The 17,452-nt window shown below is 34.6% G+C and overlaps 3 protein-coding genes across 3 annotated transcripts; 1 reads left to right on the top strand and 2 right to left on the bottom strand.

The window, feature by feature from the left end:
* Positions 1-3,047: 3,047 nt before the first annotated feature.
* LOC148281574 (uncharacterized) lies at positions 3,048-4,306 on the bottom strand. The gene has a single exon (XM_088226521.1). The coding sequence runs from the start codon at positions 3,901-3,903 to the stop codon at positions 3,076-3,078; it is 828 nt and encodes a 275-aa protein (XP_088082647.1). The 5' UTR covers positions 3,904-4,306; the 3' UTR covers positions 3,048-3,075.
* A 7,074-nt stretch (positions 4,307-11,380) lies between these two features.
* On the bottom strand, positions 11,381-15,842 carry LOC148281573 (dihydrofolate reductase-like). The gene is made up of 3 exons (XM_088226514.1): positions 15,319-15,842; positions 13,159-13,429; positions 11,381-11,732 (listed from the first exon to the last, which is right to left on the bottom strand). Exons 1-3 carry the CDS (start codon positions 15,417-15,419, stop codon positions 11,532-11,534), a joined length of 573 nt encoding a protein of 190 aa, XP_088082640.1. The 5' UTR covers positions 15,420-15,842; the 3' UTR covers positions 11,381-11,531.
* Positions 15,843-16,004: 162 nt separating this feature from the next.
* On the top strand, positions 16,005-16,782 carry LOC148281572 (uncharacterized). The gene has a single exon (XM_088226516.1). The coding sequence runs from the start codon at positions 16,150-16,152 to the stop codon at positions 16,549-16,551; it is 402 nt and encodes a 133-aa protein (XP_088082642.1). The 5' UTR covers positions 16,005-16,149; the 3' UTR covers positions 16,552-16,782.
* Positions 16,783-17,452: the final 670 nt, after the last annotated feature.

Here is a 17,452-nt window from a genome sequence, read left to right as displayed (position 1 = left end):
CTGTTACCAACTTTATTTAGATTTACTTCTGATTATTTGTTTAACTTAGGAAAAAATAGAAATAAAAGTGGAAAAAAAATATATTTTTTTGGCACAACCCTACACTTACCGACATGTTTGTATGGGAAGTTTGTGGTACCTGCTACAACTTTCCCCATTAGCTGTGAATAAAAATCTATTTCCTTAATGGCAATAATTTGACTGCCGGGGTCAAGCACAGCGACTCTTGCATATGGAAAAAAAATACTATAAAGAGAAACATTATATTTACTGAGGTATTCTTCGAGGCAAAGTTGCGCCTTTTGCACACAACTTTGCCTACGACTTTGAATGCATGTAATTAGGAAAACTTGCAAGATTTAAAAGGATTTGGAACTTATACGGCTAGGCATTAGGTCCGTCTTCCATCTAAAACGCATTAACAGCCATAATAATAAATAGGTTCAGAGATATCTACAAAAAAAGTCAAAATTGCGGCAAAGTTGCAGCGTTTTACGGTACCTTTTGTATATCATTATCATTTCCTAATCTGTACCACGGTGCATAGGATACCGCATTGGTGCACTCGCAGGGTTTTTCGATCATTTGTTACATAAGAGCAAGGATCAGCTTCACGGATGTCAGTCCAGAATGTTAATTACATCAGGAAGTTAATATAGAGTTATCTTTAACTGTCTTTAAAATAAAATCGAAGTTTCTGTATGAAAATCTGTATATTTGTATAGAAAAATTAAGTATATTCATCTTCATTAAATATGTACTATTATGCCGTTCAAGGCCTTTGTTTCAAAATAAGAAATATAAAACAAATGCTGCAAAGAATTCACCAATCACAGCAATTATTTCATCATCATCATTCTCTTTCCGCACCCAACGGTGCATAGGCCACTGAATAGGTTCATCAATCGCAGTGTAACATGATAATGTATATTCCATAAAGGTAAGATGATGATCAGTCTTACACTTCAGGTGCCAGTCCAGGGACCATGAAATATTATTGTGTAAAAAGACATATTTCAATAAATATTTCATGAATTTAGGAATTGAACTCCATACCTCACGAGGCCGATTATTTTCTATACTGAAAATGAGCAACAATTAGATCTCGATATATTTCATGACTCGGTATGGCAGTACAAAAATAAGTTAAAGGTAGTCCAATTATTTTTTATTTTTTATATGAACAAACTTTAAAAAACCAAATTCAGTTAATGTTGAAAAATAATCATCCTATATATTAACATATACATACTACATATACAGTACCCGGCAGTAAATAATATTGGCTTAAGAATGAAACTGCCGACTTTGAAGAGCGTCGTTTTTGTCGCAGGAGTTCGTTATCTGTATGCATGTGTGTATTTTTTATTTATTTATGCTTTATTAAGTTGGTTCATAACATCTTAATATAAACTTTTAATAATATTACAATTTAAGACAAAGACGACACTCTACAAAGTCGCAGTTTGCCAATTACGCCGGCAGTCTCTTTCTTAAACCCGACGTACTTTATTTGATGCCGGCTACTGTACATGTGATCATGTGTGTATACACGGTTTATCAGGGCCAGACTGCGAAACTTCAGAGGAACATTCCTCATGGTAAGCTTTAAAAAAAAACGTAATGAAATTATTCCAAGAAGTCATTTAAAAATAAAAAATTTAATTCTAATCTCAAATTGTAGTAAATCCTTGATTTCTCGGGCAAGCAGTCCCTCCACCTCTCCTACCCAGCCGCTTCTCTTGTCCGCGTCTGGTGCGTATCACTTTGTTGGTCAAATACTTTATTATCGCAAAAAAAATTGTCGGGGAGGGGTAGGGGTTTGCGGAAGAAATGCTAGTCCAAGAAATTAAATATTAACTCCATTTTGAGATCATAGACTTTTTGAAAATTTTTAATTTGGATTTCCTTCCTAGGGCATTTATTTAGATATAAATTTGTTGCTGTTGAGGGAAAACATTTTTGAGAAGGGAATAAGGAAGTCAACGCATTTACATGGCTTATGACCTAATTGGCTGGTTTAAGTGGCCACTTTACACACTGTATAAGATTCATCATTTGCAACAAATTTAGATCTAAACAACTCCCTAGAGAGGAAATCCAGCCTGTTTACAAACATTTAGACATATTCGAAACATTGTTCAAATAAAATATACTCGTATGTATAAATAAAATAAAACAAAACATGAAAGTGAGTTAATATTTTTTATGCTTCGGGTAAGCATTACAAATAATGAATGTAGAAAGATGTTAATCTTCTGAGTATATGGTATCTCTGCTTAGAAGGGGCAGGTTTTAAATTAAATAACACAAAGCAAGATGTAAAAAATCATATTAAACAATCACATGACACAAATAATGGGTAACTCCCTAAATAAAGAAAATTAAATTCAGCCAAGAACACATATTAAATGAAATATTCATTTTTCATTTCCTCATAGCAGTAATTCATTTAAAATACAAATAAAAATTAAAATAAAGGTATTTTCACAAACCAAGAATAACACTGAAAATATATAACATGAGATCGAATTTTTATGATTCTAAGTTATAAAAAATAAGTTTTCATTCATTGACCTTGGAAGGAATTCCGTACACATTGAGAATATCTCAGAGGGAAGGTCGATGCGGACTATCTCATCGAATACAACATGTGGGGGCTGAAATAATTTCAATTAATATTATCCACTTTTGTAAATATATCACCATAAAAACTAAGAAATGCCTAGGCTTCCAGTGTGGAAAATAATTGTCAATCTTGAAAAAGTTTGTAGGAATAAATCCAGCACTTGTCTACATTTGTAGACAAGTGCTGGATTTATTTATTTATTATATATATGCTAATATTTATTAGGACACTAAAAATATGGTAGATAAAAACACTATTTAATTCTATCCTTGAACGTTACTTTTCTTATTATTATTATTAAGGATGATTTATTTACTATTACTTATACTTAAATGCGCAGTTCAATAAACATCCCAGCATATCTTGCAGCTGCAGAGTGTGCAAGCGGTTAGTTTTTCGTTTATTGTTATTCTTGTGCTTTTTTTTATTTAACGTTAGGTTACACTTTACTTGCTAATTGGCAACTTTATACATATTTTATGTGTTCTCAAATTATTGGCTCTGGCAAAGGATCGACCGCAATCGTTGCAAGTATACGGTTTTTCTCCAGTGTGAGTTCTTGTGTGCAACATTAAAGCTCTTTCATTTGTGCTTGAGAAATTACATTCCTTACATTCGAAGGGGCGCTCCCCGGAATGAATCATCTTATGCAATTTCAAATTAAAATTATACCTGAAAGATTGTTTGCACAAATCACATTTAAACGGTTTTTCCCCCGTGTGTTTTAGTTTGTGAATTTTCAAAGCGTTGGACCTTGCTGTTGTATAATCACATTCCGTGCAAGCGTAAGGTTTCACTCCTTTATGTATACGTTTGTGTGCTTTTAAGTTAGTTGCGAGTGAGAAAAGACAACCGCACTCATCACAGGAAAATGGTTTTTCTTTCGTGTGTGTAATCTTGTGGTCTTTCAAAGCGTTCAAGTAGGCTGTTGTAAAATCACACTCAGGACAACTATATGGTTTAGATTCTGAATGTGAGCGTCTATGATATGATAGATGATGTGATCGAAGAAAACTTTTTCCACATTCTGGGCACTTATGAGGCTTAATGCCAGAATGAATTTTCTTATGGGCTGTTAAATAGTATTTGTTAGATGTTTTAAAGGGGCACTGGTTGCATCTGAAGCTATCATCACCTTTGCTCGCCGCTTCTTCTTCTGTTTTATCTTCACTGTCACTGTCATTTGTGACAACTCCGGATTTTTTATCGACATTTTCAGATCTTGGTCGTAATTGAAGTGGCTCGAGAATCAACGAGTTAGTAGAGTCACTCATATCAATTAATAATGTATTGAGGATAACTCAAAATCACCAACTAATAATGAATCGTGACACTCGCGAGATCACTCTTAAATAATCGCAGCTTGCAGCCAGATGCGGCCGTATCTGGATGCGCCCAGATGGCAGCCAGATGACACTTGACAGCCATTGGCCATGTTCACACCGCAATAAAAAGCCGCCCGGCCCGATAAAAAATACATAGGGTGGATTGACTTTTATAGTGTGATATATATTTTTTGAAATATTATTTTAATTAATTGGCAGGTAAACGCACAAACCATTACATCATGAAACCAACTAATTTCCACTCGATTTTCTTTAGCAAAATTTTCGCCCGCAAGTAGAAACCTAAGAAATAAAACGAAAAAAATAAAAGTTATAATCCACCCACCCTAATTTTACCGGCCAATCTACATTGGCACGATATATGTGAAATGGGCTGAAGCCCGTGGTCTAAAGATATCGTCGACGAAGAAACAATACTGCCTAAAAGCCAAAAATCAAATTGGGCAAGGGAACATAAAAAACATGATTTATTTTACTATATTTTATAAATTTATTGCATAAATAAAGATACATATTTAAAACCAGGGAATCTATATAAAACTAGTGAATCATAAAACAAATACGGAGCGTCCTATGGCTAGAATAATCTAATTATATTATGATTTTCAGTTATTCGATGAATCGGAATACCTAGGTACTTGTTTTTTACGCATATTTTACTATGTTGAACCTATATTTTTTAGTATAAAAAAGCATAATTACCGAAAAACGCGTCATTTAAGCGGTATAAGATTTTTTATTTGGCTTTAAAATGGGAGATAGGCGGCATTTACATTATTAATTGCTTAATTAGAGCTTCATAATACTTAGATATTAGGCATTAGACTTAGGCATTTTATTGATATCAAATATAGAGATAGACGAATAATCCAGGCGCTATATAAGAATGAGGCCGCTATAATCAGATGTGACGATGATACAAAAGAAACCAATATAAGACAAGGGGTAAGACAGGGATGCTCACTATCACCTGTTGTTTTTAACGCTTATAAACAGGGTGCGATTGATGACTTGAGAGAGACGATGAGTCACAGAGAAGGTGTAAAAATACACGGCCAAAAGGTGGATATGATAAGGTTTGCTGACGATATTGCTATGGTTGCTGAAAGTGAAGAAGAACTGCAAGGGGCCTTAACAACTATGGAAAGCATTCTTCAAAATAACTACAGTATAAAGATAAATAAAGACAAATCAAAGCTTCTGACTGTAGGCCAAATGCAACACCAGATGAGAGTAGTGATGTCGGGAATACCACTAAAGAACACCGAGGAGTTTGTCTACCTCGGGAGCAAAATAACGTGGGACGGTCGGTCTAAGAGCGAGGTCGACAGCCGTATACATCAAGCTAGACTTGCATTTAATAAAAGGTCAAAAATAATAGAATCAAATAATATAGACCTAAAACTAAGAATACTCCTAATCAAGACCTTTGTATGGAGTATCTTGATGTATGACTGCGAGACATGGTGCCTATCCGAAAGAGGTAAACGGAGACTAGAGGCTTTTGAGATGTGGTCCTATAGAAGACTACTAGGAATTTCCTGGAGAGACCACATTACAAATGAGGAGGTTCTCCAAAGAATCGAAGGTGGAAGGCACCTGCTCAGGACCTTGTCCGAAAGGCGAGCGAGATGGATCGGCCATGTAATACGTCAAGAAGGCAACTTGCATGTCATAATGGAGGAGATGACTGAGGGGACAAATTCTAGGGAACGCCCACTCCGAGAGTACCTGGAGGACCTATTAGAGGACGTGCGCTGCTCATCATATGTTGACTTTAAAAGAGTCGCACAAGACAGGGGGGAATAGAGGAGAAGAATGAAAGTAATTGCTGCCAGCCAATCCCAGGATTGAGACCAGAGAAGAAGGAAGAATACTTAGAAATCCTTTATTATTTTCCAACAAGATTTAAAAAAAGTTTTAAAATAAAAAACTTTTTATTTCAAAACATAAGGAAAAAAGCGTGGCTGTGAATGGTAAAAATGAGGAATTTCAGTGGTTTTAAAAAATATATATATTTGTTGAAACAAAGCCAAAATTTAAAAAAAATATGCATCGTAATATCAGCGCTATAATTTTTAAAGTTTTGTATTTCTGAAATAACTCCGCGTGTGACGTCAGAGGTTCACTTCCGCTTATTCTCGATCAGTTCTGCGAATTAGTTCGTTTACGGTAAGCAAACCGGGTATCTTTCACAGAGCTCTTATCATTGGTTAATTCACGTGAACCACTGACATTGTTCAAAGTAACTCGTTTTTATTTAAAAATTTATAAAAAAATGACATTTTCAAGAATCTTTGCTGTACAATTTAATGCTCTAATTTTTACCGAGCGCAAGAAATAATTTTTGTATCTAATTTCCCGTAGGGCTGAAGTTGCTAAAGGTATATTCATTAATTTGGTTTCCTTCACTTTCAGCTTTTATTTATAAAGAGGAGGGAAGGTAGAAGGAATCTCCATGCCTTTCTTATAAATTCTATACATTTGCGCCAAAGAAGTGAAAATCGGCTTAAGGTACAGTAGTGTAGACGATTTTCAGCAATAATGACGAAATGATAATAATGAATCGAAATTTGAAAATAAAATATAAAAAATGTATTCAATGGTGCCATAATGTACAATGAACAAATAATTACTACTAATAAGGACTATAAGTATCGCAATGTGATGTAATAATGAACAAATAACGCATGTCGCGAAACAAATTAAACAAACACACCCACCCCGTCACCCCCACACGCACCGCAACGAGACCTGTCACGTGTAAAATGCACACATATTTTGCCGAATATTCAGCGCTTCGAAAAGCAATTCAAAAAATATTTTAGAATTGCCTTTCGTTGATTTTAATTGTTAATATCGCAATTTCGATATTTTGATTTCTTGCGAAATGTTAATATGCATGGGTCAGTCTTCCTTCTTTTGTCCGACAATAACCAATATGTGGTTTCCCTTCTTTGGGGAGTTTTTTCGTCTATTTTTTCTTCGAGTTCGGTTGGAGATGGACGGTATTTTATTCTAAATTTAACCTTTATTTACGAGTCATCTAGTTTAAATATCACAAACTTAGTAAAATAACATAGACGGAATTCGATTCTCTATGAAATTTCACAAAACAGCATTTGTTGGTATGTACTTGTATGTAGTTTAGGCGGTATTGTTTCTTCGTCAACGATATATTATATAAATCGTCTATGTAATCTAAATATACCGCGGAATAATAATTTGTCACAATGTTCAGTACGGATAAAAAACCTTGTGATTTCGTAAAAAAAACCTGTTTTAATTATCGTATGCGTCTATACGAAGTTAATTGTAGCAGTCAAACTGGCAGTTATACATTGCGTATTCACTGTATTGCCTTTGCGCTAATCGAGTATGTCCTTAGAGTAATAGTTAATGATCCCGTCTCTATAGAAGCCCGAATTTTTTTGGTTTAACAAACGTGTAACGGACGGTTTCGTCGCTACGCTCACAATTCTCGACCCGAGTACCTACAGCCCATTGTTTTGGTGTAAACTATAGCTGACTTCGTGATTAGTTATGTTAGAATAATTGTTGTCGAATTATTACTCTTGAGTCTCATCCGCTGTGTTAAATTATAAAATATATGCGATATTGCTCACTTCTTTTGTGCTTCACTAAAGAGGTAGTTATTCAATTTAATCTAATGTAAGCAGTCTATTGGTCAGTTTGTAAATAAACACAGCAATCAAAGAATCAAGGCGGCTTATCCCGTTCAACTGAAAACGAAAAAAAAAAACATGTTTTGATTTTCTTGGCTCATAGCTCATACGTCGTATTAAAATTACAAAGACGATACGTGATGATTTGACAGCCATAGATAAAATATATCAGCTGTCTTCTTCTTTTACTTTTTAGCCTTTCCACCTTCCTACTAGGAGTGTTCTAGCCATTTAGCCACTGTCAAGTTTGAACTTGTTTTTTTGCGGATATTTCTTGCGAAATGTTTTTAAAAATCCTTTCCGCTTATTTTATTTCCGTTTCAGGTTATTTTATATAGACTTAAGGCAACGAGTGATACGAGCTTAACATACCCGTTTAAAATATTCAGGCATTAAAATCTTTTGACCCCGTAAAAATAAGCAGGTATTTTTGTTTTAGATTTTAAAATCAACCTTGTTTGTATTGGGTAAAAATGCGGCGATATTTTAGAATATTTCAATACGAATTTGAATATAACTTTCCAATACATTCTTTTGTTTTCTTTAATCTGGGGTTTCTCAGCAATAATGCATTTAAATATAACATTTTAGATCACGCCAGCCAATTCTCAAAAGAACCCCATTTTAATTACCGCCTTTACAAATAAATACATTAAAATAAATCCCCATTTACCAGAGCCGTTACTGGGTATCCACAAATATTTCGTCCATTGTTAATGTCAATTACGACCTCGGGTTAAATTCAAATGACTGAGCGGCGAATTACCCGGAATTTCAAAACCCTTTCAATTGAAAATAATAACTTTAACAATAAATATTGACCCATGTTTTCCGCTGGGGAAAACAACCTTTTTTAATAATTCGCAAATCGATGGCCATTAAAATAATATTTGTATTTTAAAAACTTATATCAAAATAACAAAATAAAACGCATAATTGATTCCTCAGTAATACATACAAACCTTTCTTCTTCAAATTTCATACATCTTCATTCGTTCGCGTGCCGATTATTCCAACTTGCCACATATTAACTTAAAACTCTAATTAACTTTTGCGCCATCATTTTCTAATCCGCGCCCGTGGTACTTAAGGCACTGCACCAGTGCGCCAATCACAACGCATCAGCGATTATTTTATAATACGTATGAAGGTATTTTACATCCACCTTGCCAGGAATCGAACCTAGGACCTCAAGTATGGTAGGCGAACGCACCAACCACTACACCAAGAGGCAGATCATTTCTAAATTATTAATTCTTGATTCCTTTCTAATCTTCATAGGTATAAGTTAGTTTAATAATTTAGATTTCCATGTTTAGTGTATGTTTATTTGTAATTAATTAGTTTTAAATGTTTTTAATATTATATACATTCTAATCTTAGTTAATTATAATTTAGTTTTATAAGAAATAATATACAGAACATAATATTTTAGTTTTAAATATGACGAGGTGTTTATGAATAAGTTGTGGAAAAGAGACAATGAGTTTTAGGCAATAAGCGAGAGGGAGAAGGAGAGAGCTCCTAATTTGAGTGTTATAAAACCACCCCAAACAGTCTGAACAAACGAGTCGGAAAAGAGCCAGGAAGGAGAGTCGACCAAGAGTCAGTCGACAGTCGGGGAAGTGAGTCGAATCTACGCGATCGTACCCTCGATCGCGGAGACGATGCAGCGTTAGTTAGAATTAAGATATTAGTGAAGAGTGACAATTACGAACTGCATTAGTTAAGGACCTAGATCTGTAAGTATTTTTCTTTGTCATGTTTGTAACTAGTTCTAAGATTATTCAAATGTTCTAATTTAATAAACATAGGTACATAAAACATTCAAGCTTTTTAAATTATCTTCCAATTTACTCGCTTTCAGAATAGATTTAAGTTTTCTTTATTTTCTTTTGGGCTTTAAATTTATTTAGTTTTAATTAGGATTATATTATCATGATGGGGAATAAAAATGGGAACACATGGCGAAGTAACTTTCTACACCACATATTCGATAGGGCACCAGGAAGACGCGATCTTCTAATTCATCTCAAGTTTCCGTTCGGCGGATGTTCCCGCTTTCTCTCAGATAGCAGAGAGACGGACAGCTTCCGTCTATTCATACGTGCGAACGCGGAACTTGATTTTCACAGCCTCCGAGATGATCAAATCTCATCTTAATTTTTCTATCATCGACACTCTATCAAATACCCGAAACCTTCCCCATACAATCATTATTTTTTTATATCCTTATTTAACCCCCCCCCCCCGTGATACGAGCGCTTTTGCCTAAGTACTAAGTAGGCATGACTGTTAATGTTTACAGCATTTTAAACTTTTATACAAATTTTCATAAAATTCTTTTAAAAAAATTTGTATAAAGTTAAGAGTTCCGGACATGGACTCAGAGATGAGAACCATTCAGCAGTGCCCAATATTCTGCATATCGCTGACAGCGATCCATCACCGGATATGTAATCATTCATCCAGTTATGCCAGTTGACGGAAAATATACTCAAACATTGCTAGTAAAAATAAAAACATGTAGTAAGATTTACATCAAAGAAAAAATCTATGATTTTACTGAACACACATTAAAAAAATACTTTAATCTCTCTCCTCTAAGGTGGTAAAATTTTGCAGATTGCCGTTAACGATATAGAGGATGTCTCAAACTCTTTCAGAATCACTTTGGAAAACCAAGGCTATTCTGTTACATTTGGTTTCAGTTAGGAAAGATGTCTTCCCTTGGCTTGGGATGCTACCCAATATTCTCGCCATATGGGAAGTTGCTTCTCCTTTATCATAACGAGGAGAATACCCAGCGGCATTAAATTAATATAGCCAGGATCTCCGCAATGAACCGCCTTCTTTTCTAATGCGCCCGCCTTTTCGTTACCGGGATACCGATAATACCACAATGGCTAGGGATCCAAAACATAACAATGCTCTTATTAGATGCCTCTGATAACGAAAGAAGAAATCGAGTTTCCACACAGAGCCCTTTATTGGGATAAGAGAACGGAGAGGATTCGATCTTTTTTAGGGCACTCGGGGAATCTGACAGGATAAGAAACTTGCTATATTGCGACCTTAAAACGTACTTGACAGCTTCTTGGATTGAAGTACATTCCGCTGCAAAGATGGAGGCATTATTGTGCAATTTGTACAATGGCCGTATCCATGTGGGTTGGCGAATCTGACTGAGATCCATCAGTGTAGATAATTTTCTAACCTTTCCATTCTGGCACCCGAATTCACACCGGGGGGCTGTAGATGGCTTTCAACTCCGAATGCGAGTTAAAAATTTGGGGCATAAGTGGAAACTTCAAATGGAAAATGATAAAGGGGAAGGTCTTTAGGGTTAATGTTAAATTCAAAAGATTTGTAAAAAATAAAAATTTGGACTAGTAAAGGGGGCGGTTTAAGGGACCAAAAATCCGAGGATGTCACAGCCAGAAAGAAATTCTACTTTTTTAAGGGGCCGGTTTTATTTGTAAATATAAATTATCCTAAATAAAAATTGCATCTAATATCTTTAATATCCCTATAAATATAATAAATACTGTTAAAATTTTCAGTATTCCATCGTTTTCCAAATTTGTTCGAGTTTGAGCCATTGACAGGTCATAAGCCCTGTAGATGCCTATACTTCTATATTACCTTCTCTTAAACATTCTTCATCTCTGTTGTAATATGTTAATACAAAGTACATATTTTCTTCTGTATAAACATAATTTTAAAACAGCTCATGTATTGAGTTTATTGTTTATCACAGCAGGATATTTTGTTATTACAAATATGACTTTTATAACATAACATGTTAATTAAATTTGATGAATGAAATAGTGTATTACTTTCGGATAGTTTTTTGATGAGAAGAACTTCTTATTGTTTCTCATAAATTGTAAAATAGTAAGTTATTCCGTTCTCCTCTTGCCTCTCCATTGGAACATCTCCCGCCTCGTCGCCGTGGTCATTCAGCTTGGTAAAGTTTGGTGGGATTTCAGGAAAGAACGTATCACAGTCGTACTGCCCACTAACTTCAGTCAAATAAACTCGATGAGAAGCAGGATGTAACATCGACTCCTGAAATAAAATTGATAAATGAAAAATGAGACTACTATCTAAAGATGTTAGGAAAATTAAATTAAAATCACAAATCTTCACTTCTCTGATATGATTTTTCATTAAAATCAGAATTTTTTAACTTTTTTGAAGACGCAGCCCCTTTACGATTTAAAAAAATATGTCAACCCTTGGGACCTTAATTTCAAACAAACCATCACGCTGTTTCTCCGTACGGGTAGGTAGAGAGTATCCTCCACGCCATACTGTTTGCAGTTTGCTTGAGTATGCCTCTTCTGTTTGGTCTCCACAATATGTCACACATAAAGAAAGGTTTGAGAAAATTCAATGGACATTTCTTAGACATCTTAACTGGAGATGCAGGAATACCGATCTCAATTGTATGCCTTCCTGCAAAAAGCACCACTTGCTTAGTTTAGAAGATCGCCGTCTACTATTAGACACGGGGGTCCTTCATGACATACTTAGTGGACGCTTTGATAGTCCGGCTCTTATGTCGGAGTTATCATTAAATTTCCCTGGCTACTGCATCAGTCACACGACCAGCTCTCTATTTCATGTGCCAGCAGTTTGTACGAACTATGCCCAGAACTCTCCACTTATACGTTTAGCTCATGAGTATAATTTGAGCTTTCCCCTTGTTGATCCGTTTGATTGTAACAAATTAACATTTAAAATGCGCGTTTTTAAACACACTTTTTTGTCTTATACTAAGTTTCTATAATCAAATCTTATTTTATCTCTAATTCTTAATATTTTTGACACTTTTGCAATAATATTTACATACATGTCCACCCTTATTCCATTATAACACCCACTCACCCTCCCTCTCCCACACTTTCACTCACACAAACACACTAGCATGCATTATACGAATATTTCATGTATATCTGTGGATATCTGTCATTGGTTTTATTCTCTGTATATTTTATTTGTTATATTTTTTTGCATTGACTACTGTTGATATCCCAATAAAATAAATATCATTGTCTTTCCGTACAGACCTCGCTTCCTCTACATTCATAAATCTTCTCATGCACGTACACCGATTATTCTGACTTTTGACATGTCCATCTTCAAGTATTTGTTGGATTTGGTCATGCCATGTTTTTCTCGATTTCTGCAACCATCAACATTCGCATTATAAATCTTTTTAGCCATTTGTTTCACTGTCCTGCTCACTCCATTGTGAACGGCCAATTTTGCCTCTTTCTCTTTTTCTTATTCAACCAACAATCTTTTTCTCATTCTTTTTATTTATTCACAATACTTTTTTAATATTTTTTGAAACATACTCCATGGGACCGAAGTTCTGTGTTGAGTTGGGGCGAATAATTAACTAAAACAACATATCACAACAAATACTGTATGAAATCAGGAACATTTTTCCTCTCTGTTGCAATAAATTTAGATTTTATGTTTTTACCTCGTATAAAGCAGCGCCTCCTATCACCCAAAATCGTTCAATGTCTGTTCGTTTTTCCAGTTCCGTTAATGCTTCATCCAAACTAGTGAAAAACAAAACGTCGCCGGATTCTTTAGTCTCCGTTTTGCTCAGAACAACATTTAGTCTTCCTCGCAAAGGACGGAATTTGGCTGGGATTGATTCCCAAGTCTTCCTGCCCATTATAACGACATTCTTTTTGTCACTCAAAGAAGTTTTTTTGGTCATCTTATTGAAGTACTCCATTTCATTCCTAAAATTCAATCTCAACGTTAAGTCATATGAGCTTAGCAATTTATAAACTATGTATTTAAATTTAATATTAGAGATGAAGAAATTGAAAAAAGTTTGACAACAAAGTATCATCGAGATTATAAAAATAAAAATGGTAAAAATCCAAATTTTTTCTACATTCTTGTACGCCGCAGAAACATGGACGCTGAGAGAAAAAGAACGAAGATAGACGCGCTTAAATTGTAGTGCTGGCGTAGAATGTTGCGGATGCCATGGACAGTGTCTTTCTTCCACAGTGCAAATACGTGTACTCAGGTACTTCGTCCACGTTACGAGGCGAACAAATAACATGGAAATTAGTGATGCAGGGGCGTGTGGAGGGAATTAAATCTCGCGGAGGAAGTCCTACAAGATGGACAGACTCGGTGACAGAAGCGACTGGCGTCTCGTTTTAGGCGGCCTTAAGAAACGCTTAAGATAGATGCGGGTGTAGGCGGATCCTAATGACGTGCTTCCCTCCTGCCAACGTGACAACGACTGCTCTGCTGAGAACAAACGACCAAGAAGAAAAAGAAGAATATTAGACACACACAAGAATATGTTTGTGTGTGCACTATTTTAGGATTTAAAATAAAAAATAATATTTTTAAATATTATCTAACTCCTGTCAGAAAGTAATACTACTTAGGTATTATTGAATAGAACGGTTATTAACTAAAGGCAGAGTTTAAAAACATGTTTGATTTTTACTATCTTTATGAGAAACTATTACAAATAAAATCATTTTTTAAAACAGCGTAACTTTCACTTGATTAGTCAAAAAAAATAATTAATTATAGCTGCAAAATATTTTTAACAATTAATTAAATGGATAACAACACCCTCAAATATTGTCATCAATTATTCTGGGGAAAGTTTTCTATAAGATACTACTACTACTACTACCATCACGCCATTTCCCCGTAGGGGTAGGCAGAGAGAATGGACCGCCACACACGTCTATCCTGGCATACAATCCTAGCCTCTTCCACATTCATACATCTTGTCATACATGCCCTTCGGTTCTGTCTGCTTTTGACATGACCAGACTTAAGATTTTGGTTTATCTGATCATGCCACGTCTTCCTTGGTCGTCCTCGTCTAACGTTGCCGTTCATTTTTGCCATATATACTTGTTTTACCATTCTCTCGTCGTCCATTCGTTCTACGTGACCAAACCATCTCAGAGACCCTTTCTTAATCTTATCAATTATACTTGTCTCAGATTTACACTCTCGCCTGATTTCATCATTCGTAACCCTGTCACACATTGATTTCCCACACATTCGTCTAAGAGATCGCATTTCAACCGCGTTCACTCGGCTCTATAAGCTGATTTCTGAAGTATATATAATCCAAATATACTAAAAGAGATCAGTTTGTATATTCCCAATAACTAAATTAGAGCGTGATCTCATGCACTGTTTTACGCATCTAGGAGCCGTACAAATGCAAGTTATCACCCGTTAATAAAGCAATTCGCTTGCTGAATTTATATAGATTTATTTTTCTGTACATATCAGCAGTTTAGCAGATAGCTGTTAACTTCTAACTTATATTTACAGTTTGCATTATGTCTTGGGTTAAACAGCCTGTAAAGTAATGCAGGCTACAATTCTCAAGTAAATAAATAAATAAATGATATTACTTTTGTCAATCCATCCTAAAAACAAAATGGTACAAAGCCATACATGTTTAAATTGTGTACAGCGTATGTTAAAAACAACCATTTCATTTAGAATGATTAAATCAAATAAATATAAGAATAAGCAGTAGCTGAAGTTAAAACTAATTGAAATACTATACAAAACAAAATTTAATCATAATAAGTGTAATTTGCAGTTATTATATTTAATTCCGTCTAGTTACTTTAGGGTCCATGGAAGTTCTCCGGCTTTTCCAATCCCCATCTTCTCGTCTGCAGCAGCGATTGCATTAAGTTTTATCCGAAACTGTTTACTTCCAGTCATTTTGCCAAAGTTATTCTTAGTAAATCTCAAAGCTGGGGCAAAAACAGGCTCCGATAGACGCAGAATTGTAATTGATCGAGTAAGTTATAATAAATTATCAATCTTGACTTTTTTTTTGTGTTTAATTTTTCACATAAATTTTTTTGTGGAGACCAAACAAAATTTAGTAAATTACTAGTCGAACTTATCTACACTGCTTGCGAAAATTTAAATTACGATTAAAGTAATCAACGATTTGGGGGATCAAAATCAAATAAGTAAAATTGTAATTATATTATTTATGATAAAAAACAACAGCAACTGACGTGACAAACAGAATAGTTAACTTTTTTTTTTACTTTTGACAGTTTGATCAATTGGCGCCGTTTTCCGTGAGCCGAATCTCTGCATTTTATTTATAGTCTATGGTATTATATTGTCATCTTCCCGTAATAGAGAATTGAGATAGAGTTTAGGTTTATGGTGTTTTGGGTTTTGGATGCCAACACTGAACACAGAAAGACTTAAGAATGCAAAGAATGAATGTCAAAAAGTGACAAGAGTTGGAGCTTGTTTTTATTTCCGTCGCAAATTGCAATCATTGTAATCCAGTCGCAATAGTGACTCATAATTTAATTTCATGTAAAGGGTATCTTTTAAATTTAACTGCTAAACTGTTTACAAAGACACGAAAAAAGTTATCTTCTATGAGCTAATTTTAGTCTCCGCAGTTCGTGCATAATTTACAGCGATGTTTTCGTTCTTTAGTAAGAAGAAACCGTCTCCCGGAGATTCTCCGGAGGATACTTCGCAGCCACCCATACCTCAAGCAGAAGGTGAATTTGAAGTGGTTAACCAGAATTGTTACCCGAACATATATCCGACGATCAATCCTCAAGGACCCGGTTTGCCGTACCCCGGCCAATATGGACCCTCCCCTGGAGCGACTGTGCCCCAAATACCAAAGAAAGAAGTCAGTTTTTTGCAAGGAGTCCCATTCAGTCTTTCAAAAGAGCTGACATCGAACAATAAAGAGATGGAGAGCTTTCACCTCAGCGAAATTATGGCCTATGTCACAAGAAGAATTCACGTCGAATCAGCTGATTACGATTTTTCTGTTGAAAAAAGTGTGCTGCTTGAGAATAACTGTTGATTTCAATTATGTGTTGTGAAAATTAGTTAAAAGTTTTCCCATAACCAAAAGAACATTTTGTTAAGTCTTATATAGAGACAGCAGAAATTCTAATGAATAGTGAATTCGATCCGATTTCCAGTTTCAAAAATGGTAGTTTATGTAATACCACAGTGCCTCCTAGATTCTATAATATGTAAGGCTTGTTATTTTAAAACCAATTTATAAACACAATAAATTAATTATGTATTATTTTACCAGCATTTTACAGTGTCTAAGGTGGGCATAATCTTTTTAAATTTACTCCACATTGAAATATTAATACTGGATTTTAAAAAATAATGAAATTTATAATAAAAAGAAATAAAACCTTTTGGACAACAATGGTAGTATGCATGCTGTTGGCGGTCAGGTTCTGTAAAATGACTTACAAAAATTAACTTAATTGATTTGTATGGTTTGCCATCGAAATACATATTAGGTTAAACAGAACAATAGTTTTCTATTTATCAAATTTTTATGCTATCTTCAATTTGGGTTGTTAAATGCATATGTTTTACAAATTTATTATATAATGTACTTTTTGTGTTACTTATTTTAAATAATATAAAAAAACAATGTTTTTTGTGCTGATAACAACATAATGTGCTCCTCATGGAAATCCGCGCTGAGGAATATGTTTTACAGATTTATAAATATACAATAAAACTCCAGCTATACAGGTCAAAGAATTCCAGACGTTATCCGGATATGTAGAAATCCGGATAGTTGGATAAACCATTAAAATAAGGCATGTTTTTAAAGAAAATGCAAAATTTACTCTAATGTAACATTTTATTGCTTGAAATAATACACACAAAGTTAATTGCTTTGACACCAGCACCCTTTTTATTTTTTATTATAACATCTTTATTTTTTTATT

This window comes from Micrasema longulum, unplaced genomic scaffold (assembly GCF_059751315.1).
Source record: "Micrasema longulum isolate JH-2025_06_02 unplaced genomic scaffold, ASM5975131v1 h1tg000436l, whole genome shotgun sequence".
NCBI lineage: Eukaryota > Metazoa > Arthropoda > Insecta > Trichoptera > Brachycentridae > Micrasema > Micrasema longulum.
Note: the sequence above shows the minus strand (reverse complement) of the source record. Positions and strands in the feature narration are given on the sequence as shown.

Excerpts from the sequence above, each read along its gene's own strand:
- LOC148281574 (XM_088226521.1), bottom strand. The coding sequence starts at position 3,903 with ATGAGTGACTCTACTAACTCGTTGATTCTCGAGCCACTTCAATTACGA.
- LOC148281573 (XM_088226514.1), bottom strand. The coding sequence starts at position 15,419 with ATGACTGGAAGTAAACAGTTTCGGATAAAACTTAATGCAATCGCTGCT. Across the intron at positions 13,430-15,318 it reads GAACTTCCATGGACCCTAAA|GAATGAAATGGAGTACTTCA; the intron begins GTAACTAGACGG and ends ATTGAATTTTAG. Across the intron at positions 11,733-13,158 it reads GAGGCGCTGCTTTATACGAG|GAGTCGATGTTACATCCTGC; the intron begins GTAAAAACATAA and ends ATTTTATTTCAG.
- LOC148281572 (XM_088226516.1), top strand. The coding sequence starts at position 16,150 with ATGTTTTCGTTCTTTAGTAAGAAGAAACCGTCTCCCGGAGATTCTCCG.